General features: G+C 42.3%; 1 protein-coding gene across 3 annotated transcripts in view; it reads left to right on the top strand.

The window, feature by feature from the left end:
- The window catches only part of SUPT3H (SPT3 homolog, SAGA and STAGA complex component), a gene marked incomplete at its 5' end in the record, with an annotated part of 232,500 nt that overhangs the window by 155,178 nt on the left and 58,370 nt on the right, over nt 1-18,952 (top strand). For all 3 annotated transcript variants that reach the window (XM_079970024.1, XM_079970025.1, XM_079970023.1), the window contains 2 exons: nt 847-937; nt 3,933-4,069. In XM_079970024.1, the coding sequence (XP_079826150.1) occupies nt 847-937; nt 3,933-4,069 (228 nt within the window). The remainder of the gene's footprint in view (nt 1-846; nt 938-3,932; nt 4,070-18,952) is intronic.

The raw sequence follows: 18,952 nt of genomic DNA, 5'->3' as shown, positions 1-18,952 counted from the left end.
CCCCCCCCCCCCAGTGCATAAAAGGTGCTCAGACGTGTTCATTTATGCAATTCTGGAGCCTATTTTAATCAAAATTATGAGACACAATTGCTTGGTGCCTTGAGTAGGACCTGGGGCAAGCAGCACATGAAAACAAATTTGGGAGAATGTCAGTTAATTTACAAATGTGCTAGTAGAAGTAGAGGTCCTGATTTTACTCAATATAGCAGCTCATAGTGGTGGTGGGAGTTTGAGCTTTCTGGAGAACCCTGTTCACACACACACACACACACACACACACACACACACACACACATTGCCATTTTAATATGGAATGTGGCTGGAGAATGAAGGGTTAAGCCTTCTCCCATGTGCTACAGTCCCAATGAAAATCCCTTACCATGCCAACTGTTAAATGAATGACCACAGTGTGCTTTTTAATGACATTATCATTGTTGCATATAGTTTGTCAATGAACTGATTGGCAGACTTTGCCATGTGAAAATACTAGGTGAATGTACTTAAGTTAAACAGAGGACTTGTGCAAGTGCATGTAATTTTTTTTCTAAACCAAAAATTACAGGTAATTTTCTTTTCAAAAGCACGCCATTCTCTAAATCCTGCCTTATTAATAGATCTTCCACTTTTGAAGTACACCAAGGAACACTGAAGCCAACAGACTTCTGCACTGGCAACCTAATGACGCCTTTCTGTGCACCCTGCAGCTTTGATTATATCAATGAGTGTGTTTGTAATTTTGTCTATGTGTTCTAAGGTAGCGGCTGTGTCTCTCAGTTGGAGCTATGTTTCTTACTCTGGCAGGCAGTGTTTGTATCCATTGTAATTAGCACTCTTCTTTCTCCCTAGAAAAAGCTTAGAAGGCTACTTAAATATATGTTTTTCCGAGACTACAAATCTAAAGTTGTCAAAGGCATTGAAGAAGATGATCTTCTTGAAGGTAGGTAAACTTGTAAATAAATTGTATTTCTGGTCTAAAACTCCCTTTAAATCCATATCAGCAAAAAGAAAAGAACTCACTCTGAAACTCACTTACAGGTGGTACCTAACACCACAGGAACTAATGCTAATACACCCAGGAACCTCACCAAAATGCTGGAGAGGATGCACCTCCACAGGCATGTACCTCCACATGTGGTGGGAATGTCCTAAAATCCAACTCTTCTGGACACCAATCATACAAGAAATATGCAAAATAACTAAGCAAATATTAGAAGTCACTCCAGAACTGGCCCTACTAAACATCTTCCAAGTCAATAATGCCACTCACAACACAAAGAACTCATAACCCACCTACTCTCAGCTGTCAGAAACATCATAGCTGGAGAGACCTGTCAGGAGTAAGCATGGACCAATGGTATCAAACAGCCTTATTAGAAAAACTAACCAACAAACTAAAACTGACACGGGGACAAACAGAAGAAGACGCCTTCATCACATACACAATCCAACAAGACAGTGACAAGAATCCACCAACAGCATACAAATCGATCTGGCTAACCTGATCCAAACACACACACACACCCCACTCACACACAAAAAGAAAGTTCACCACAGCCAATCACAAACAACCACACCCTAGGCCAACCCCAACCTCTCTCACCACTGAAGGAAGACAAGCAAATAGTAAAGAGAACCCACACAAGTGATGCTGAGACAAAACCCCACACATAGGCTAAGTAGAATAGAAGCATTACCCCCCGACCCCACCCCTCTCACCATTCCCCCCTCCACCTCTTCCCCCCTTTTCTTCCTAATGTAACACTAATGTCTCAACAAATGAAACTGATCTGCAGAAAACGCAAGTTGAAAAAGAGACATTGCACATACTTTTGTAAACCAAGAAATATTTAATAAAAATATATTTTAAATAAATAAATAAATAAATGTGTTTCTTTGGGGAGTATTCAGCATACAAACTGTATATACCAAATGGAAAATATATTCCTCATGCAGATAACTTTAGACACCCAAAAATATTTACTTACTTGGGAACTCCATTTAGCCTTGTGTTTTTCCTTTCAAATTATTTATAAAAGTGCAGTATGTCAGTCCAGCAACCAAATGATAAGTAGATCTGTTTAATGTCAAGAGCTGTGTTGAGCTAAGGAACTGGTGCTGATTAAAAGGCTTAATTGATTTCAGCATGTGTAATTTACGTGTGGCAGCCTCCAAGTGGAAGGGGGAAGGTGGTTGGCTTCAAAATTAATTTGAATAGGCATTTTGTTAATTTATTATCAAAGAATCTGACATATTTTATGAAGCAACCATAATCTAAAATCACTTAATTCTGATATATAGCTTGGAGGTGTTTTAAATTGTACACCGGCAGTGGACTGAAAAAAATTTCTCCTCTCCCTTCTCTATGGGCAGTGGCAGCTGGTGTCTTCCCAAAAGTGGAGCTGCTTGAAGCACAACTCAGCTCTTCACATTTGTCTCACCCCCTCCACCCCACCCCAATCCCTTTGCCCCCCCCCCCCTTAACAGGGATGAGAGAAATGACTTGTTTGCGGCTAGGTGATCAGGCCATGGCAGAAAATCTTTAAAGACAGCATGCATGTTACTTATAATTCCCAAGTACAGACTTCGAACTGAGGCTGACAGAAAGAGATTTGACCAAGGCCAGACAATGTCTGTGGTTGTCTGAGGTAAAGCTATAGAGGCTTTCTGTCCCATAAATAGTTGTGTTTTGGCGGAAGCAGCATTACTCATCTTCTTGCTTAAATACTATGTTTTGAAAATGTGAAAATAGCTAAGGTGTTTCTGGGAATGTATGGAATGCACTTCTTTCACCACTAAGTAACCATAATCAGCAACACTTTATCTGAGATTAGAGATGAAATTTCATAAATGTGAATCCCAGCCTGACTGGAACTCAGGAACCTCCTTAAAAATTAAAAAATGGGGGTGTTGGAAGACAGTGCAGATAGAAGGAGACCAGGACTGATGCAGATAAGCGTGAGGAAGGACAGCAGCAGAGCGATGATGGTGGAGGAGTAGTGAGATGTGAGAAAGGAGAGCCACGGGAGAGGTTGCTGCTGGAAATGGCAGGCATTCCCTTGAAGCCCATGAACTGTGAGAGGAGCCTCCACTGCGCTAAGGACACTTGGACAAGTTTAATGGAACTTACACACAAAGAACTATGAATGCCTGGACATAATCCCATGTATTGGGTTCCAGCCTAATAATATTAATTTTTGTCAATCAAGTAGTCATACACACTGCCATCCTGTCAGGTGAAAGTGACTTCTACCACACCTATTTCACATTTGAGATCTATATGATTCGTGTGATTGGTTTTACAGTCGTACCTTGGATCCTGAACACCTTGGTACTCGGACGTTTTGGCTCACAAACACCACAAACCCAGAAGTGATTGTTTCGGTTTGTGAACATTCTTTTGGAAGCCGAACGTCCAACTCTGCTTCCGCAGCTTCCAATTGAGTGCAGGAGCTTCCTGCAGCCAATCGGAAGCCGCGCCTTGGTTTCCGAACGTTTTGGAAGTCGAACAGACTTCTGGAGTGAATTCAGTTCGACTTCCAAGGTATGTCTGTATTATGTTTCCTGTGTCCTCCTTAAAACTGAGGCTTGTTGGGATATTGTGGTAGAGTACATGAAGGACATACCTCAAAGTAAGTTTGACATGGATCTATGCCAGAAAGGGGTGAAGAGACTGTCATGTCATTAGCCATTATGGTATGCCATATTATGATTTTGAGCATGATATAGTGAACAACATTGCACCAAATTTGAATCGGCCATAAGCAAGATGAGTGATTTCTGAGAAATTGGAGACCATATTAGAAACAATGAATCTTAGAACTTCACATTTCTTCAGTGCCTGGGTGTTATCTTTTCATATATATTATGTATTTCGTCAATAATAACACCAGGAACAAATCAAATTGTTTGTTTCCCCCTTCAATTTCTTTCAGACAGACTCAGTAGCAGCAGCACCAATAAACGTCAGAAAATTGCTCAAGATTTTCTTATCTCTATTGATCAGACTGGAGAGCTGTTGGGCTTGTTGGAAGATGATGAGATTGATGATGTAAAACTAGAGAGAATGGAGGTAAATTCTGGACCTTTTTCCTGTATGTGGAAGGTTAAGTTTACATAGCCCAGCTCCTTGATGTGTAGCAGGATCCTTCACCTACAGCCCCCATTTACACGGCAACTAATGGACTCACATCAGTGTTCAGAGAATGGGGAGTGCATTCCATTTGGAAGGAGCCTTGGCCAGAAATTAATATTTTAATTAAGCAGATGTTCCTGGCAAGTTGCAGGAAAAGGCAAAATAGCAAACAAACCCAGATTTGTTCCCAATTCAAAAACAGCACTTAACATAACCCTAAAAAGGGTAAATACCATCTAATCAAAGCTTTATACCAAGATACAATTTTAGTGGGATCCCAATACCAAATGTAACTTTGCAAATAAATAAATACATCTTAAAAGCTTGATATGCATACCACTTGTTTTAGAAGCAGCAGTTTATGTTCCCAGAAATGTTCAGAGTGTTACACTCACCGAGTTTTCACAATGTTAAATGTAAAATAAATATTAGACATGCAAATGTTGACCACTCTGTATGTTGGCTGTCTGCTTGTTGTGTAAAAAGCAGGGATTTCACCTGTCTTACAATAGATGCGATACCGTATTTGTTTGTCTATTAACCAAAATTGTCAGAGAATTTGGGATAGGGCCACCTGTTGTGGATGCTTTAGCTGAGTTTCCTGCATTGCAGGGGTTGGACTAGATGACCCCAGGGGTCCCTTCCAACTCTAGAATTCTATGTTTTGTCTTATGTTTGAAAATATATGTTTTACATATAATTCATGGTATGGAACCAATTCCTATATTCCAGTATATGCTGCTGTATGTGGCATTTTCCTCACTGGATGAAGCTGAATGCTGTAGCTGGGAAATAAAACCATCTAGCAAGCTAGCCATATGTTTCACAAAATGCTATCTGACTTTCTACCGCTTTCCTGGCCCCTAGGCTAATTTGTGCATGTGCCAATCTCTCTCCACTTTGGGAAGTGCTAGTTAAGATCTTCATAGCGTAACGTTTCCTCTCCATTCTTTTCCTACGCAACCTCAAGCGCCACAATGCAGACATCTTGGTTCATTCTTGTTGCCATGGAGGGGCACTTTTGTTCTATTGAACGTTTTCACGTTCTGAATATTTTCCTCCTCAAAATATTTTTATTTATTTTCTTAAAAGGTTGGTCTTTTACTTAAGCACTTTAAAAGGTAAAGGTAAAGGTACCCCTGCCCGTATGGGCCAGTCTTGACAGACTCTGGGGTTGTGCGCCCATCTCACTTAAGAGGCCAGGGGCCAGCGCTGTCCGGAGACACTTCCGGGTCACGTGCCCAGCGTGACATCGCTGCTCTGGCGAGCCAGAGCCGCACACGGAAACGCCGTTTACCTTCCCGCTGGTAAGCGGTCCCTATTTATCTACTTGCACCCGGAGGTGCTTTCGAACTGCTAGGTTGGCAGGCGCTGGGACCGAGCAGCGGGAGCGCACCCCGCCGCAGGGATTCGAACCACCGACCTTTCGATTGGCAAGTCCTAGGCGCTGAGGCTTTAACCCACAGCGCCACCTGCGTCCCTGCCTTAAGCACTTTAGCATAGTACAAAAGGATTAAGATGTTCACTTATATCATTCTAGTCGTCTTCTTCTTCTTCTTGTGCCTCATTAGAGCATTGCTTCCAAGACACCCTATAGTAAGGTTCCAGATTTTTTTCAATGAATCTGGGGACAGATTTTCATCTTCCTACTAAATAGATGGATTTTGTCAGAGGACTGATTTGTAAATCTGGGGTCTGTCCCCGGGAAACGGGGACGTCTGGTAACCTTACCCTATAGCAGTAGCACTGATGTTGTGATGGCTCTACTATATTAAATCCAGAATCAAAGGCAGTCTGCTTCTGAAGGCTGGTGTCCTGCTTGAAGGTTACTCATAAGCTCCTACGTGGCCGTCGTGGGAGCAGAAAACTGGACTGCCTGTAGTCTGATCTTCTTCTATTCTTATGTCAACTATAACATTTACTTAATAGGTGCCAGGTAGTTGTTTGGTTGCTCGAGAGCAAACAGGCAAGACTCCAGCCTGTCTTTTCCAGGCTTTATTATGAGAGCCAGTGTGGTGTAGTGGTTAAGAGCGGTAGACTCGTAATCTGGGGAACCGGGTTTGCGTCTCTGCTCCTCCACCTGCAGCTGCTGGGTGACCTTGGGCCGGTCACACTTCTCTGAAGTCTCTCAGTGCAACTCACCTCACAGAGTGTTTGTTGTGGGGGAGAAAGGGAAAGGAGAATGTTAGCCGCTTTGAGACTCCTTAGGGTAGTGATAAAGCGGGATATCAAATCCAAACTCTTCTTCTTCTTCAAAATATTTACAGTGAAGAGCGTCGCAAGTCCATGTCTAGCTCAGTCGCTAGCAGAATTTGGGAGTGGGCGGCCCTTGTACCTTCCCCAGCAGAGCAGTTGTGTGACCCCCATGCTTCTCCTCCCCTCTTCCGCCCAAACCTACTGCGCAGAGTGGGCGTTGGCAAAGGGGCGCTTGCCTTCCCTCCCCTTTGCTCAGGCTCGGTGTTGAGGCTCTCCCTAGCATCTCCTGGTCCCTGCACCCCCTCCCCACTGGAGGTGGGGCTTTCCTGCTCGCCAGAGGAGGAACTGCTTCGCAAGATCTTCGGAGGCTCCCTGTAACACAACTGCCCTTCCACCTCTCGCCTCTGAGCTGACGGCAGTTCCCTGACAATAGGTTTTTAACTACTTGAGGATAACAACTATGTTTTTGTTTATAGCAATACGCTTCCCTGTCTACATGGCTTCATTGTGGCCCTGACCCTGTAGAAGAATTTCAGGTGTTCCTGATTCTCTGTCAGCAAGAAACTTCTGACATGCTGACATGTAACATTAAAGTATAATGTTCTTGTTATTATTTATTAAATTTGTATACCACCCTTAGACCAAAGATCACTGGGCAGTTCACAACAAAAAAATACAAAATGAGAACACAAAATACATACCCCAAAAAACAAAATCAAACCAATAGCCCTCTTCCCACAAACACTATTGATTGATTAATCAGCCCTTGCCCTTGCTCCTCCCTTAAGGGGCGACCCCCACTTCGCTGGCCAAAGGTACAAAAACACCGGCTACCTCAAGAGAAGAAGGAATTCCAGTAGATATGAAGGAGGGCCAGATGATCTGCTCACATCCTCCACTGATGGACTCCGGCTGCTGCTACCTCTGCTTCCCATGTACAGTGGTACCTTGGTTCTCAAACTTAATCTGTTCCAGAAGTCTGTTCTGAAACCAAAGCATTCCCAAACCAAGGTGCACTTTCCCATAGAAAGTAATGCAAAATGGATTAATCCATTTAAGACTTTTAAAAACAACCCCTAAAATAGCAATTTAACATGAATTTTACTATCTAACCAGACCATTTCTGGGTTAGGGTTAATTTTAGGACTGGGTTAGGGTAAGGGTAAGGATTAGAATTAGGGTTAGGGTTAGGGTCAGTGTCAGTGTTGTTTTATGTTTTCTTGTGATTTTGATTCACTTGCGGTTGGTTTGCTTTTTTCAATTTGTTGTGTTGCTGCTTTTTCACGAGTTGCGAGTTTGTTGGTTTTGTGGTTTTCTGGAAAGTTTCAGTTTTAATTTTGAATGCAGCCTTGCAGCCCTGGCACTGAGTGAGGGAAGGCTGGGCCGGGGCTGCAAGTGAGCAGGCAAGGGATGGCCCCCACCCCACCCCACCCCCCACCTGCTCCTGCTTGCAGGCAAGTAGGAGTGGGATTGGGCTGCTCCGCTAGGCAGCACAAAGCTCCCACTTTCCAGTTTAGAGAGCCTCAACCTGTTGCTGCTTGCACGGGAACAGGAGCTGGATCGGGGCTGCTCAGCTGGGGAGGTGCAGGCTCCATCACACTTTCTGTTGAGGGGTTCGCGGCTGCACTTCCCTCAAGGGAGAAGCTTAAAGGAGCCCCCACCTCGCCATCAGAGCCCCTGCACCACCTGAAGGCAGCCAGGCTGAGTGAGGAAAGGCTGGGCTGGGCTGGGCAGGCAAGGGATGTTGTTGCCACCCCGGCCCAGCCTTTCCTCACTCAGTGCCGGGGCCGCCAGAGATGGAGGAGGGGATGGTTGCTGTTGTGGCAGCGATGGCGGGGGGACCCAGCACTGGAAGGTGGCAGGTGCCTGCTCGCTTGCCACCTGGGCTGCCTTCCCTCACTTGAAAAACGGAAGTGTGGCACTCAAAACAGAAGTCATACTCAGAACAGAGCATGTTCGGCTTCCAGAAAAAATTCAGAAACTTTGGGTTTTGATTCCATTTAGTTTGAGAACTAAGCTGTTCAAAAACCGAGGTACCACTGTACTTCCCATGGGGGCCTTTCAACACCAACAGTTTATTAACCAGAGTTGCAAAATCAGGAACATCTGTGGACTTGCCCATTCTTTCTTTCCACTCTTCCCAACTCCCCTTCCTTGTTTGCTATAACCATAGTGTGACCAGCCATGGTGGCTGTGTTCTAGGCAGTGAGCTTCTGAATACAATTGACAAGTACGACAAGCAATTGTTGAGCCACATAAAAGTTGTTGTTTTATCCTGGCAGAGGAACAGCATGGACTTCAGGGAACATGGCTCTAACTGGAGCCTGGAAACCAGATAATTCCTTAAGTGAAAGACTAGCAAACATGTAAAACAGATTGCAGGGCCACTTCTGCCTCTGTCCGGAATGCCGCATCCTTCCTAATCCCCGCCCCCAGTGCTGGACCTCTGCAAGGGAAAGCCTCGCATATGGTCTTTCCCCATGGTGAACACCCCACCTGTAGACTTCATCTAACTCATGGATTTGGGAGCAGGGGTGGAGGGCCAGCAATGTTTCCTTTCTACATGTTATGTTTATTCATGGGTGAAGGGAGTTACTCCCTGCTTCTAAGAACTTAACTGTGAAATCAGCACAGTGGCATGGTTTACTGTAGGTTATTAGGCAGGGTAAAACAAAGATCTACCTCAATTTCCACATGTCTCCCAAAGAAAAACGATTTGGCACTGGGCCAAATGTACGGTAACAAAAGATCAACCTTACACAATTTCTACAATTTTGCCCCTAACTTCTCAACATATCACACATGGTTTAACATTACATCTGCAAATATCTATTTTATTTGAAAGTATTTATACACTGCTTTGTATTTCAAAAATCTCTAAGCAGTGACAAAGTTCTTATTAATTTGGGTGTGCAAATCCATTTCAAGCATATATCTGCATTGGTTGAACCAAGAAGGAAGAGGAGAAGTGTGTGTGTGTGTGTGTGTGTGTGTGTGTGTGTGTGTGTTGGCATGCACAGTTTTGAAGGAACGATTCAGGAGAATGATCATGCTTTGTTGTATCTGGAAACCTAAAATCAACTAGGAAACAGCATTCTGCTTTCTCAAATGTTAGTTGGTCAATAAGAGTTTTTATTATTGTGGACGCTTTTCTAAAACAAGAACTTGGTCTGGGTCTCTTTAAAAAATACTGCGGGCTTTAAAAATGCAGGAAACATGTTCTGTTCCTGAAAAGAAGATGGTAGTTAGCATATAAAGTAGTATAGAATATCTTATTTGCCATGTTTAGTAGACTATGGTTTCTGCAAGCTACGTTTTGGAGGAAGTCCAGTGCGCTCTTTAAAATCTTTACAACCTCCTTTAAAGAATTAGTGTACTTAAATCATGAGCTGTGATCTAAAGGCTATGTTCCTTTTAGGTATCAATTACTTCAGAAATGTGTGGTTATCTTGGTTTGGCCAACTGCAAATGGTTTCGGTTCCACTTTGCCCTGGGCCAAAAACATGCTAAGTTGTCCAAAGCAGATGATAAACATGTATTTCTGATGTCATTACGGCCCAAACAGGATATGATTGTTCAGTGGTATGGTTTCACTTATGATGAATTATACAGAAAGCAAATATTGTTTATGTTGTATTTCTTTAAAACTGTATTTTTGAAATAATTATGTCTGTGTGTGTGTGTGTGTGTGTACAGAATGGTGTGTATTTGTTTCCAGGGTGCATATCATATAGTTGCATAACTGATATAAAGAAAAACACTGGTGATTTAAAAATATTAACAGAATGTAATCATTTTTTACTGAAAAATATCAGCTTAACTCTATGACTATCACAAGGAGAGTATCTTTCTGTTAGCTTTCATCTTAAGATTAAGGAGATTTGCCGACACAGGGATGAGAATCACTATGGGAATAAACAAAAGTCAGATAATGAGCTGTTAACGCAACAAAAAACAAAAGCCTCTTTGTTGATTTGAAACATAGTGTTTTACTTGATGTTAAATCCCACTGATTTTAAATACTAACATTCAGTGGTATTGAGGAGACATGTATAGCAACGAAAGCTGGCTTAGCTCCTTCAGAAACTTTGTATTGTCCCAAACCTAAGATCTCAAATATCTATAATATGGGTCTCAGCTACTAACCAAAATATATTAGCAATATCATATTCCAGATACCTCTTGATTGTGGGCAAAAGACAGTACAGTTCTGACGTAACATGCTTCTGTTTAACCTTTGTAGACAGAACCTAAGAAACTGACATAAGCAATTTCATGAGTTATTTTGCTACTCCAAGCTGAATCCTAGTATTGTAGAACATCCCAAACAAAGCCACATTTCTTGTATCAGAAGAGCACTTTATTCTGCTTCCGTCAATCAGTTATTGCTTGAAAATAACTCTTGGGATTTTTTTTTTACCCCAATATGCTAATTTTTAAAACAGAAACTAAGAAACTGATGTAGGCAATTTTATGGTGCATTGTTTTACCCCAAGCCAAATTCCAACATGTCTTCTGTTTGTCAGATGTCCCAAAGCAAGGCCATGTGTGTCATGTCAGAATAATGGAGGCTGGGGCATTGTTTGGGGGTGTTGTTGAGGGAAATGTGCCCTTCTTTTACATTTCGTTGTGATTTATATGAAAATTGTTCAGTTGGGGTTTGTATTTTTTCATGTTTAATGGCACCCAGACTTTTAGGTATTTGCAAATGGAGAATCTTTAGGTGCAAAATGCGTCTGGCGCCAGCTAATTTCGAACCCAGGAAAAGAGGACCTTTTTCTGCCTCCCCACTTCTAGCCACTCTCTGAAGATTGGAAAAGGGACCCTCATAAGAATATTGGGGGGGGGGGCAGGGGGAGTATGGCTTTCTTTTTTGAACTCTTCAGATGAGGACTAGACCATGTGAAAAATGAACATAAGATTTTAGCTGCAGTTCATTCATTTTCAGCTTTGTATTCTTGTTATAAAAAAGCACGCCTAGACACTCCTTTGTGTTACGCATAACCTCAGTTTAAGGTGCCATTTAGCTCCTAGCTTTCATATCTCAGTTTCTAACACTGCCTGTAATCTCACTTCTCACTGTGAGGGAACCACCAGAAGGCCCTCAAAGCTGGACCTCAGTGTCTGGGATGAGCAATGGGGATGGAGACGCTCCTTCAGATATACTGGGCCGAGGCTGCTTAGAGCTTTAAAGTTCAGCACCAACACTTTGAATTCTGCTTGGAAACATACTAGGAGCCAGTAGGTCTTTCAGGACTGGTGTTATATGGTCCCAGCGGCCACTCCCAGTCACCAGTCTAGCTGCCGCATTCTGAAATAGTTGCAGTAGTCCAAGTACTACTCTGGTGAGACAGTGCACAGGCAGTTAGGGCCTCAGATGGAGCTGATAGACAGTTGCCCTGGATGCAGAATTGACCTGTGCCTCCATGGGTGCCCTTGAGGGCTAGCCCTGGAGGCCATGAAGCCTAATGAGGTGGTGACAGTGATTACCTTTTCTCCTTGGAAAGTACGTACATAGAGCTGACAAAGGAAGATGGAAGAGCGACTCCTTTGGCACTTTCTCTTTAAGCTGTATGTGCTTTCCAAGATTTATATGAACAGAAAGCAGAGCAAGAGAGAAGGTAGGAATGCAAAGGATCTAGCTGGGATGCTGGTGGGGAGAGAAAGTGGGGTGCCACAGAAGAATGATCGGATGGCTTGAGGATTAGACAGATTCGTGGAGTAAAAGGCTATACTATTCATGATGGCTGCATTCTAACTCCACAGTTGGGGGCGCCACTTGCTGTTTGCTGCCTGGGTAGCAGCCACAACTGGAAGAGGCAGCCCAGGAGCAGTGACCTCATTCCCAGCCTCAACCATGGTCTGGAGGATCAGGAACATGACCCCTGAATGCAGCCCAAATCCAACTGAAAGTCAGTGTAATTTGTGTTCTCTTTATATGTCCTCTTGAGAGCTTCCAGTAAACAGTTCTAATACAGCATTTCCTAGCTTTTCCATATAAAAGATTCTTTGTCTAATATGTGCTTCACATGTCGTGATAACATAGAGAAAAAAGATCTTGAAATCTGTATTCCTTTTCAGTTGAAGTATTTTAAATATTTTAAACACATTATTCACAAAGTAAAGTCTTCTTTTCTTTTAAATAAAATCAGTTGCCATCATTTGTTTTATAATGGGAATCTCTCTTCCTCTCTCTCCCCCCCCCTCTCTCTAACACACACAGAGAGAGGGAGAGGGAGAGGGAGAGGGAGAGAGAGAGAGAGAGAGAGAGAGAGAGAGAGAGAGAGAGAGACCCCTTACCATCAGAAATCTGAACTGGAATGCAAACAATATTGCACTCTGAATGCTGCGTTTCAGTTGTTATTCCCAGAGGATTAAAAGGAACACTATTCATCTGTCACTCTGCCTTCTAGTTTAGGGATATATTTCCAACTCTTGGGTGTTACATAGCAATAATTCAGCAGCAGAGGCACCATGCTGCTTTCATAGTACATTTCATGTTTGAATAAACAGTGGAAAGCCAATAACATGAATAGAAGAAAATAGTGCCTCAAAAATAGGCTTCTTGCCAACCAAGATTGATGCTAGATTCCTTTTGGAGTCAGCTAGATGAGGAAGTGTGTGAATTTTTAAAAGATACTGCAAAATTCACAAATAAGATAACTAAAAAATGCATTTTGATCACCACCTTTCCTAAAATACAGTCTTCCAGTGAAAACAAACAACTTTCATTAATGTGTCACTTGCCTGTTAGTTAGACAAGGAAGCTATTGATACTAACAGAAGGATTACTATGTCTACTTTGATGGTTGTGTGGTAGCTAGACTTCTAAATATGTTGATCTAACAATAGTAACCATTGCTCCTGAGATCTTGTGCTAGACTGTTTTCTCTCTGGTTCTGCTCATTAAACGTTTGCAGAATCTGGGAGCATGTAGATTGCATCCAGTGCATGTCCTTTTAACAAGCAAAATCTAGACTCTCCCTTTGTTTTAAAAGCATGCTTTTCGACCTCATGGTTTTGCAAATATGATTGAAAAGGCGCAGGTGGTGTCTAAAGGTTTCACTGTTCAGAGGTGGGACTTCATGGCTGTTTGACTTTCTTTGTGTATTTTTGTTGCACACCCACACATGACTACAACTAGTTCTTTATAGGGTCTTTGAAGGCTCATAAATGCGTTCTGCACCTGCTCTGAGGAAGAACATTTAGAACTTCCTAGAACTAAAACCCACAAGGGTATGAAAGAAGATATTTATTATATTTTCTATTGACCTCCCCTCAGGGTACCTTCCAACTCTACAATTCTGATACTACAGTCATATCTCCGCTTACGTATCCCTCTGATTACCTAAACTTTGGGATACGTAAGTGGCAAACCCGGAAGTATATTTCCGGGTTTTTGCCACGCGCGCATGTGCAGAAGCGGTCTCTCCAGTTGCGAAAACCTCGGGATCCGGCCGGATCTCTGGAACAGATCCCATCCACAACCAGAGGTACCACTGTATGGAGAAGGTGAGGCACATCTGAACAATGGCAGGCAGCTGCAAATTGATACCACTGGGAAATTGTTATTGCATAAAATAATTTTGCAAACACGGGGGAGCAGGGAGGAGAAGGGTCAGAATTAAAAGCTGCTGACCTCAACCAAGACATGAGAGTGGGAAATTTCGCTCTTTGCCAATGGATCAATAGGATCTGTTTCAAGGAGAAAATTAAAGGGGTGTGTGTGTGTGTGTGTGTGTGTGTGTGTGTGTGTGTGTGCCCTGTGGTCCTTAGATGAAGGACGGTATAGAAATTTAAATCATCGTCATTGTCAATCAATGATTAAATTAAAAAATGCTGCCTATAATGGTCCTATTGGATTCAGGGAGTTATGAGAAGCTGGAGTCTGGTATTATGTGGCATTTCTTCTTCCCTTCTCCAGAGGAGACATTCACATAGGAGTGCACAGGCATTGAGGCATAGACCTGCCCATATAAGGGTATGTCAAAATATAGTTGTTAGTTGATGTTCGTTGCTAGTGTAGTCTTTATGGGTAGAAGTGTAGCCCTTGAAATCTATTCTTGTGTAGTGCAATCCTATATATATCCTATTAAAATGCTGAACAAGGTGCGGTAGTGAAGAAAATGTAAAATGCAAGATTTTATAAATGTTGAACATTCAGAAACACTAGGCTCCTAAGCATGCTCTTAAGCAAGGGCCATTTTTCACATTGCCGGAGAGATCTATGTTGTGCCAGTGTGGCCTCCCCAGGCAGAACCCCCTGTATTCACTCATGTATGTGCATTTCTTTAATGTGATTTTTAGCTTCCTCTCATATTCTGGTTTTAGTGTAACCACTACTATAATGTGTGAAAGAACCCCCAATGGATTGAGATGTTCTTCCAACAAAAAAGGATTTTGAATTACATTTATAAAAGGAAAGACAATGTATCCTAAGTAGTATTTAAATGCTGGCAAAATCTTTTCCTGTGAATTGTAATTAAAAATAGGGTTTTGGTCTGATCAAAGGAAAAGAAGGATGAGTCTTCTTTTCTCCCAGTGGCCTGGATTTTATTTCCTAACGCTAACAACCATTTCCAAGGCTTTGCAAGACTCTCCCCCTCACCCGCCATCATTGTCAGATGGCATTATTTAAAGTCTGTTCATCCACTTGTGTGGGATTCATATGCTATAATATACAGCACCGATGACAAGAGGGCTGTTATACTGGGGGTGTTATTCAAAGCGCTGCTGATTGTCACAGGCTGCAGACATCTGTAGGAAAAGCATTGTGCTACTCACAGCATCTGGCGATGGAAATCCTTATGAAAACCAAATCAAACAATTTCTTTGGAAGAAGGATGCACACATTACATCCGCTTTGAAATAATTAAAAATATTTATATATGCCAGCCATGTCAGTTTGTATCAGATGCTAATGATATATTATATTATAATGCTGTCTTCAGATTCAGTTAGGCAGATTTCCGGATGTTTTAATCCCTCAAAATTAAAGGGCCAGTCACTAGCAATGGAACATTGTCACAGTTCACATTGTCCACAGCTGGTGGATTTAGCTCCTTGAAAGTTGGAACGGTCAAGGTAAATAAGATACGTTTCTTGGTAAAATACAGATGGGTGGACAGGGGAGTTGGCATCAGGAGCCAGCTCCGTTGGACACCTGTTGAAGGGCACAGCTCAGAGCTGCCTGCTCCTTGTGGCTGCAATGGGCAGCAGGGAGAGTGCCAACTTCAGATGTGTTGGGATGAGGGCTTGTTGTCTGTCTGTAGGCCAGACCCACACCACTGTCTTAGAGCAGCCTTTCTCAACCATGGGTCCCTAGAGGTTGCTGGACTGCAACTCCCTTCCCTCCTAGCTAGTGGGGCCATTGGTCAGGGATGATGGGAGCTGACAGCTGGGTTCAATTACCGGTATATAAAGGTTGATATAATTGCCCAGAGGGAGAAGGCAAAACAACTGGAGTTGCTGCTGCCCTTCTTGCTCTCATCACTATTTTTGTGCCAGATAAGACAAGTGAGGAGGCAGCGACATCAAGGAGCAGGAGGAACAATAGTAGGCCCAGGGGGCTCGGAGGGTTGGCAGTGGACTCGCTGCTGGTATATGGGCCTCAGCAGTTGCCTAGAGTGGTGCTGAGCCCTGATGCCAACGCTGGTCATGAGGGAGATGTGGAATTACTCAGGAAGGACTCATATTGAAGGCATCTTGCCCAAGGATTCCAAAAGCCTGAAATGAGGGGCAGCAGCTACACGAAGTATTTTATATTGGGGGTTTTTTGGTCAGTCAGTTCATTGGCTGTCTGGGCAAATGGAGAGATGGCACAACAGGGATAACCTTTAGAATGATGATGGAGGAAAACTCACAAAGAGTCCTCTTGAAGGATGACTAGATCCCCATTTAGAACTTATTCGGCGGTGGTGCCAAAGAAATCTTACATTCCTGCCATCCATCACTACCTCTGCACAGAGTGGAGCTGTTCCAGATTAGGAGAAGCCTTTTTTGCATCGTGGCTCTCAAGAGAAGTTTCCCACTGTGATTGGTTTGCAAGACAAGTTGCATTGATTACAGAATCTGTGGGTATACCCTTTGCAAGAACTTGACCTTTTGTGGATATTCTAAGGCTGTGCAGCCTGAGGGTGTAAAGGGAATCCTTAAAGATCTTCTAATCTTCTACCTGGCTGATTAAAACAGCTGGCCTGACCTGGCCTTTTGAATGGAAGAGGCAATAATTCCTCCTTGAGTGCATAATGCACTGACAATTGCTGTCCTCATTATAAAACGTGATATGCATGAGTGGCGGTGGGTGTGGTGGGGAGCAAGATTAAAGGTTGCCATTGCTGGGAATATTCTGGAAGATTCTGCACTGAGATGATTTTACCTTTTGAAAGCGGATGGGATCTCACCTAAATGTATGGCTTCTATGGAGTGTTCTTCATAGAATCTTTAAAACATCTTGTCAAAAATGTATATTTTAATGTGTTGTTTTAAAATAGTATATTACTTAAGCAAATATTTAAATATTAAATTAGGTTTTCTGTAAGCTTGATGTGAATATAATTCTGCCTGCCTGCCAAGTATGTCAAAACCCCAAGCCTACTTTCGTTTGCCAGGGTAAATGTTTATTTTGTTTTCCCACATAATGTGCTCTTTAAAGTGTCACCAACATACCAAATCTGATTGCTTTTTAATAGAGACATGGTGGGGTTTTTTTGCTTTCATTAGGAAACAGGATAAATTATCAGTAAAGCTCATGCTAATGAATCGACGTTTGCATGCCTTTTTTTGCCTTCCAACCCCTTTGGAATCACCCCTGCATCCCAGAAAAAAACATTAATCAGAACAATTGCATTTGTTATGCCAGTGCTGGAATATTAGTTTCTCATATATTTGGAACATTATCAAACAAAGGATTTAGCATGTGGGCCATGCAAACTTTTGCTTACCATTTCAGTTCTTTCAGATTCAGATTCATAACTTCTCTGTGCATGGTAGGTAGTTTCAAAGTTGTTACTTGAGAATGGGGTGGGATAATTATGAACACAGTAGGATGAAAACAGCTTTATAGCTTTCTCCTTGATTTTGGCTTTGCATGGCTTTGCTTTTTGGTGGGTTTTACTTTGCATAAAGGTAAAGGAGCCCTCACAGTTAAGTCCAGTCGCGAACGACTCTGGGGTTGCAGCACTCATCTTGCTTTATTGGCTGAGGGAGCCGGCGTTTGTCCACAGACAGCTTCCGGGTCATGTGGCCAGCATGACTAAGACGCTTCTGGCGAACCAGAGCAGCACACGGAAATGCTGTTTACCTTCCTGCCGGAGTGGTACCTATTTATCTACTTGCACTTTGACGTGCTTTTGAACTGCTAGTTTGGCAGGAGCAGGGGCCGAACAATGGGAGATCACCCCGTCGCAAGGATTTGAACCGCCGACCTTCTGATCTTTTGCATACCAGGTTGTAATAAACCATAACAATTAGTGCTCTCCAACCTCACCTTCCCTAACGTGAATGAGATTATTATATATTCTGTGATGTGAATTGGGCTAGTTTTACCTAAACACTTAAAAACTTTGGAAAACGTTTTCTTTCTTTTTTTTATAAATATTTATTGAGATTTTTTAAATACAAGGTGCAAAAATAATAAACAATATAACATGTATCATAACATATTTTCAAAGCTTCTTTGGACTCCCTCGCGTCTCCCGCTCCCACTTACATCATTATAGACTTTTTCCAGCAATTTATCATCTTGTTTAGATTCTTAAATCTCGTTCACTTAATTTAATCTAATAATTCTCCAAAAGTTTTATATTATCCTCAATCTCACTTACGTCAGATTAAAGTCTAATTCAGCTGTAGGCAATTATTTATAATCTAGCATCCTTCTTAGCATTCAACCAAATTACAATACTTTTGTAAATAAATCTTGAATTTCTTCCAGTCTTCTTCAACCCTCTCTTCTCCCAGGTCTCGAATTCTACCAGTCATCTCGGCCAGTTGCATATAGTCCATCAGCTGCATCTGCCACTCTTCCAGTGTGGGTAGATCTTGAGTTTTCCAGCTCTTAGCGATGAGTATCCTTGCTGCCGTTGTTGCATACATAAAAAATGTTCGGTCCTTCTTTAACACCTTCTGGCCGACAATGCCCAGAAGGAAGGCCTCTGGTTTCTTAGTGAAGGTATACTTAAATACCTTTTTCAACTCATTGTATATCATTTCCCAGAAGGCCTTCACTCTAGGGCAGGTCCACCAGAGGTGAAAGAATGTTCCTTCATGTTCTTTACATTTCCAACATTTATTCTCAGACAAATGGTATATTTTGGCAAGTTTAACTGGGGTCATGTACCATCTATATATCATTTTCATTACATTTTCCTTCAGAGCATTACATGCAGTGAAGTTCAGCCCAGTGGTCCACAACCTTTCCCAGTCCTCAAACATAATATTATGCCCAATATCCTGAGCCCACTTTATCATAACCGATTTAACCATTTCGTCCTGTGTATTCCATTTTAACAGCAAGTTATACATTCTTGATAATACCTTAGTCTTTGGTTCTAACAGTTCTGTTTCCAACTTTGATTTCTCCACCTGGAACCCTACCTTTTTGTCATTTTTAAAAACTTCTTT

This window comes from Podarcis cretensis (assembly GCF_951804945.1).
Source record: "Podarcis cretensis genome assembly, chromosome: 3".
NCBI lineage: Eukaryota > Metazoa > Chordata > Lepidosauria > Squamata > Lacertidae > Podarcis > Podarcis cretensis.
Note: the sequence above shows the minus strand (reverse complement) of the source record. Positions and strands in the feature narration are given on the sequence as shown.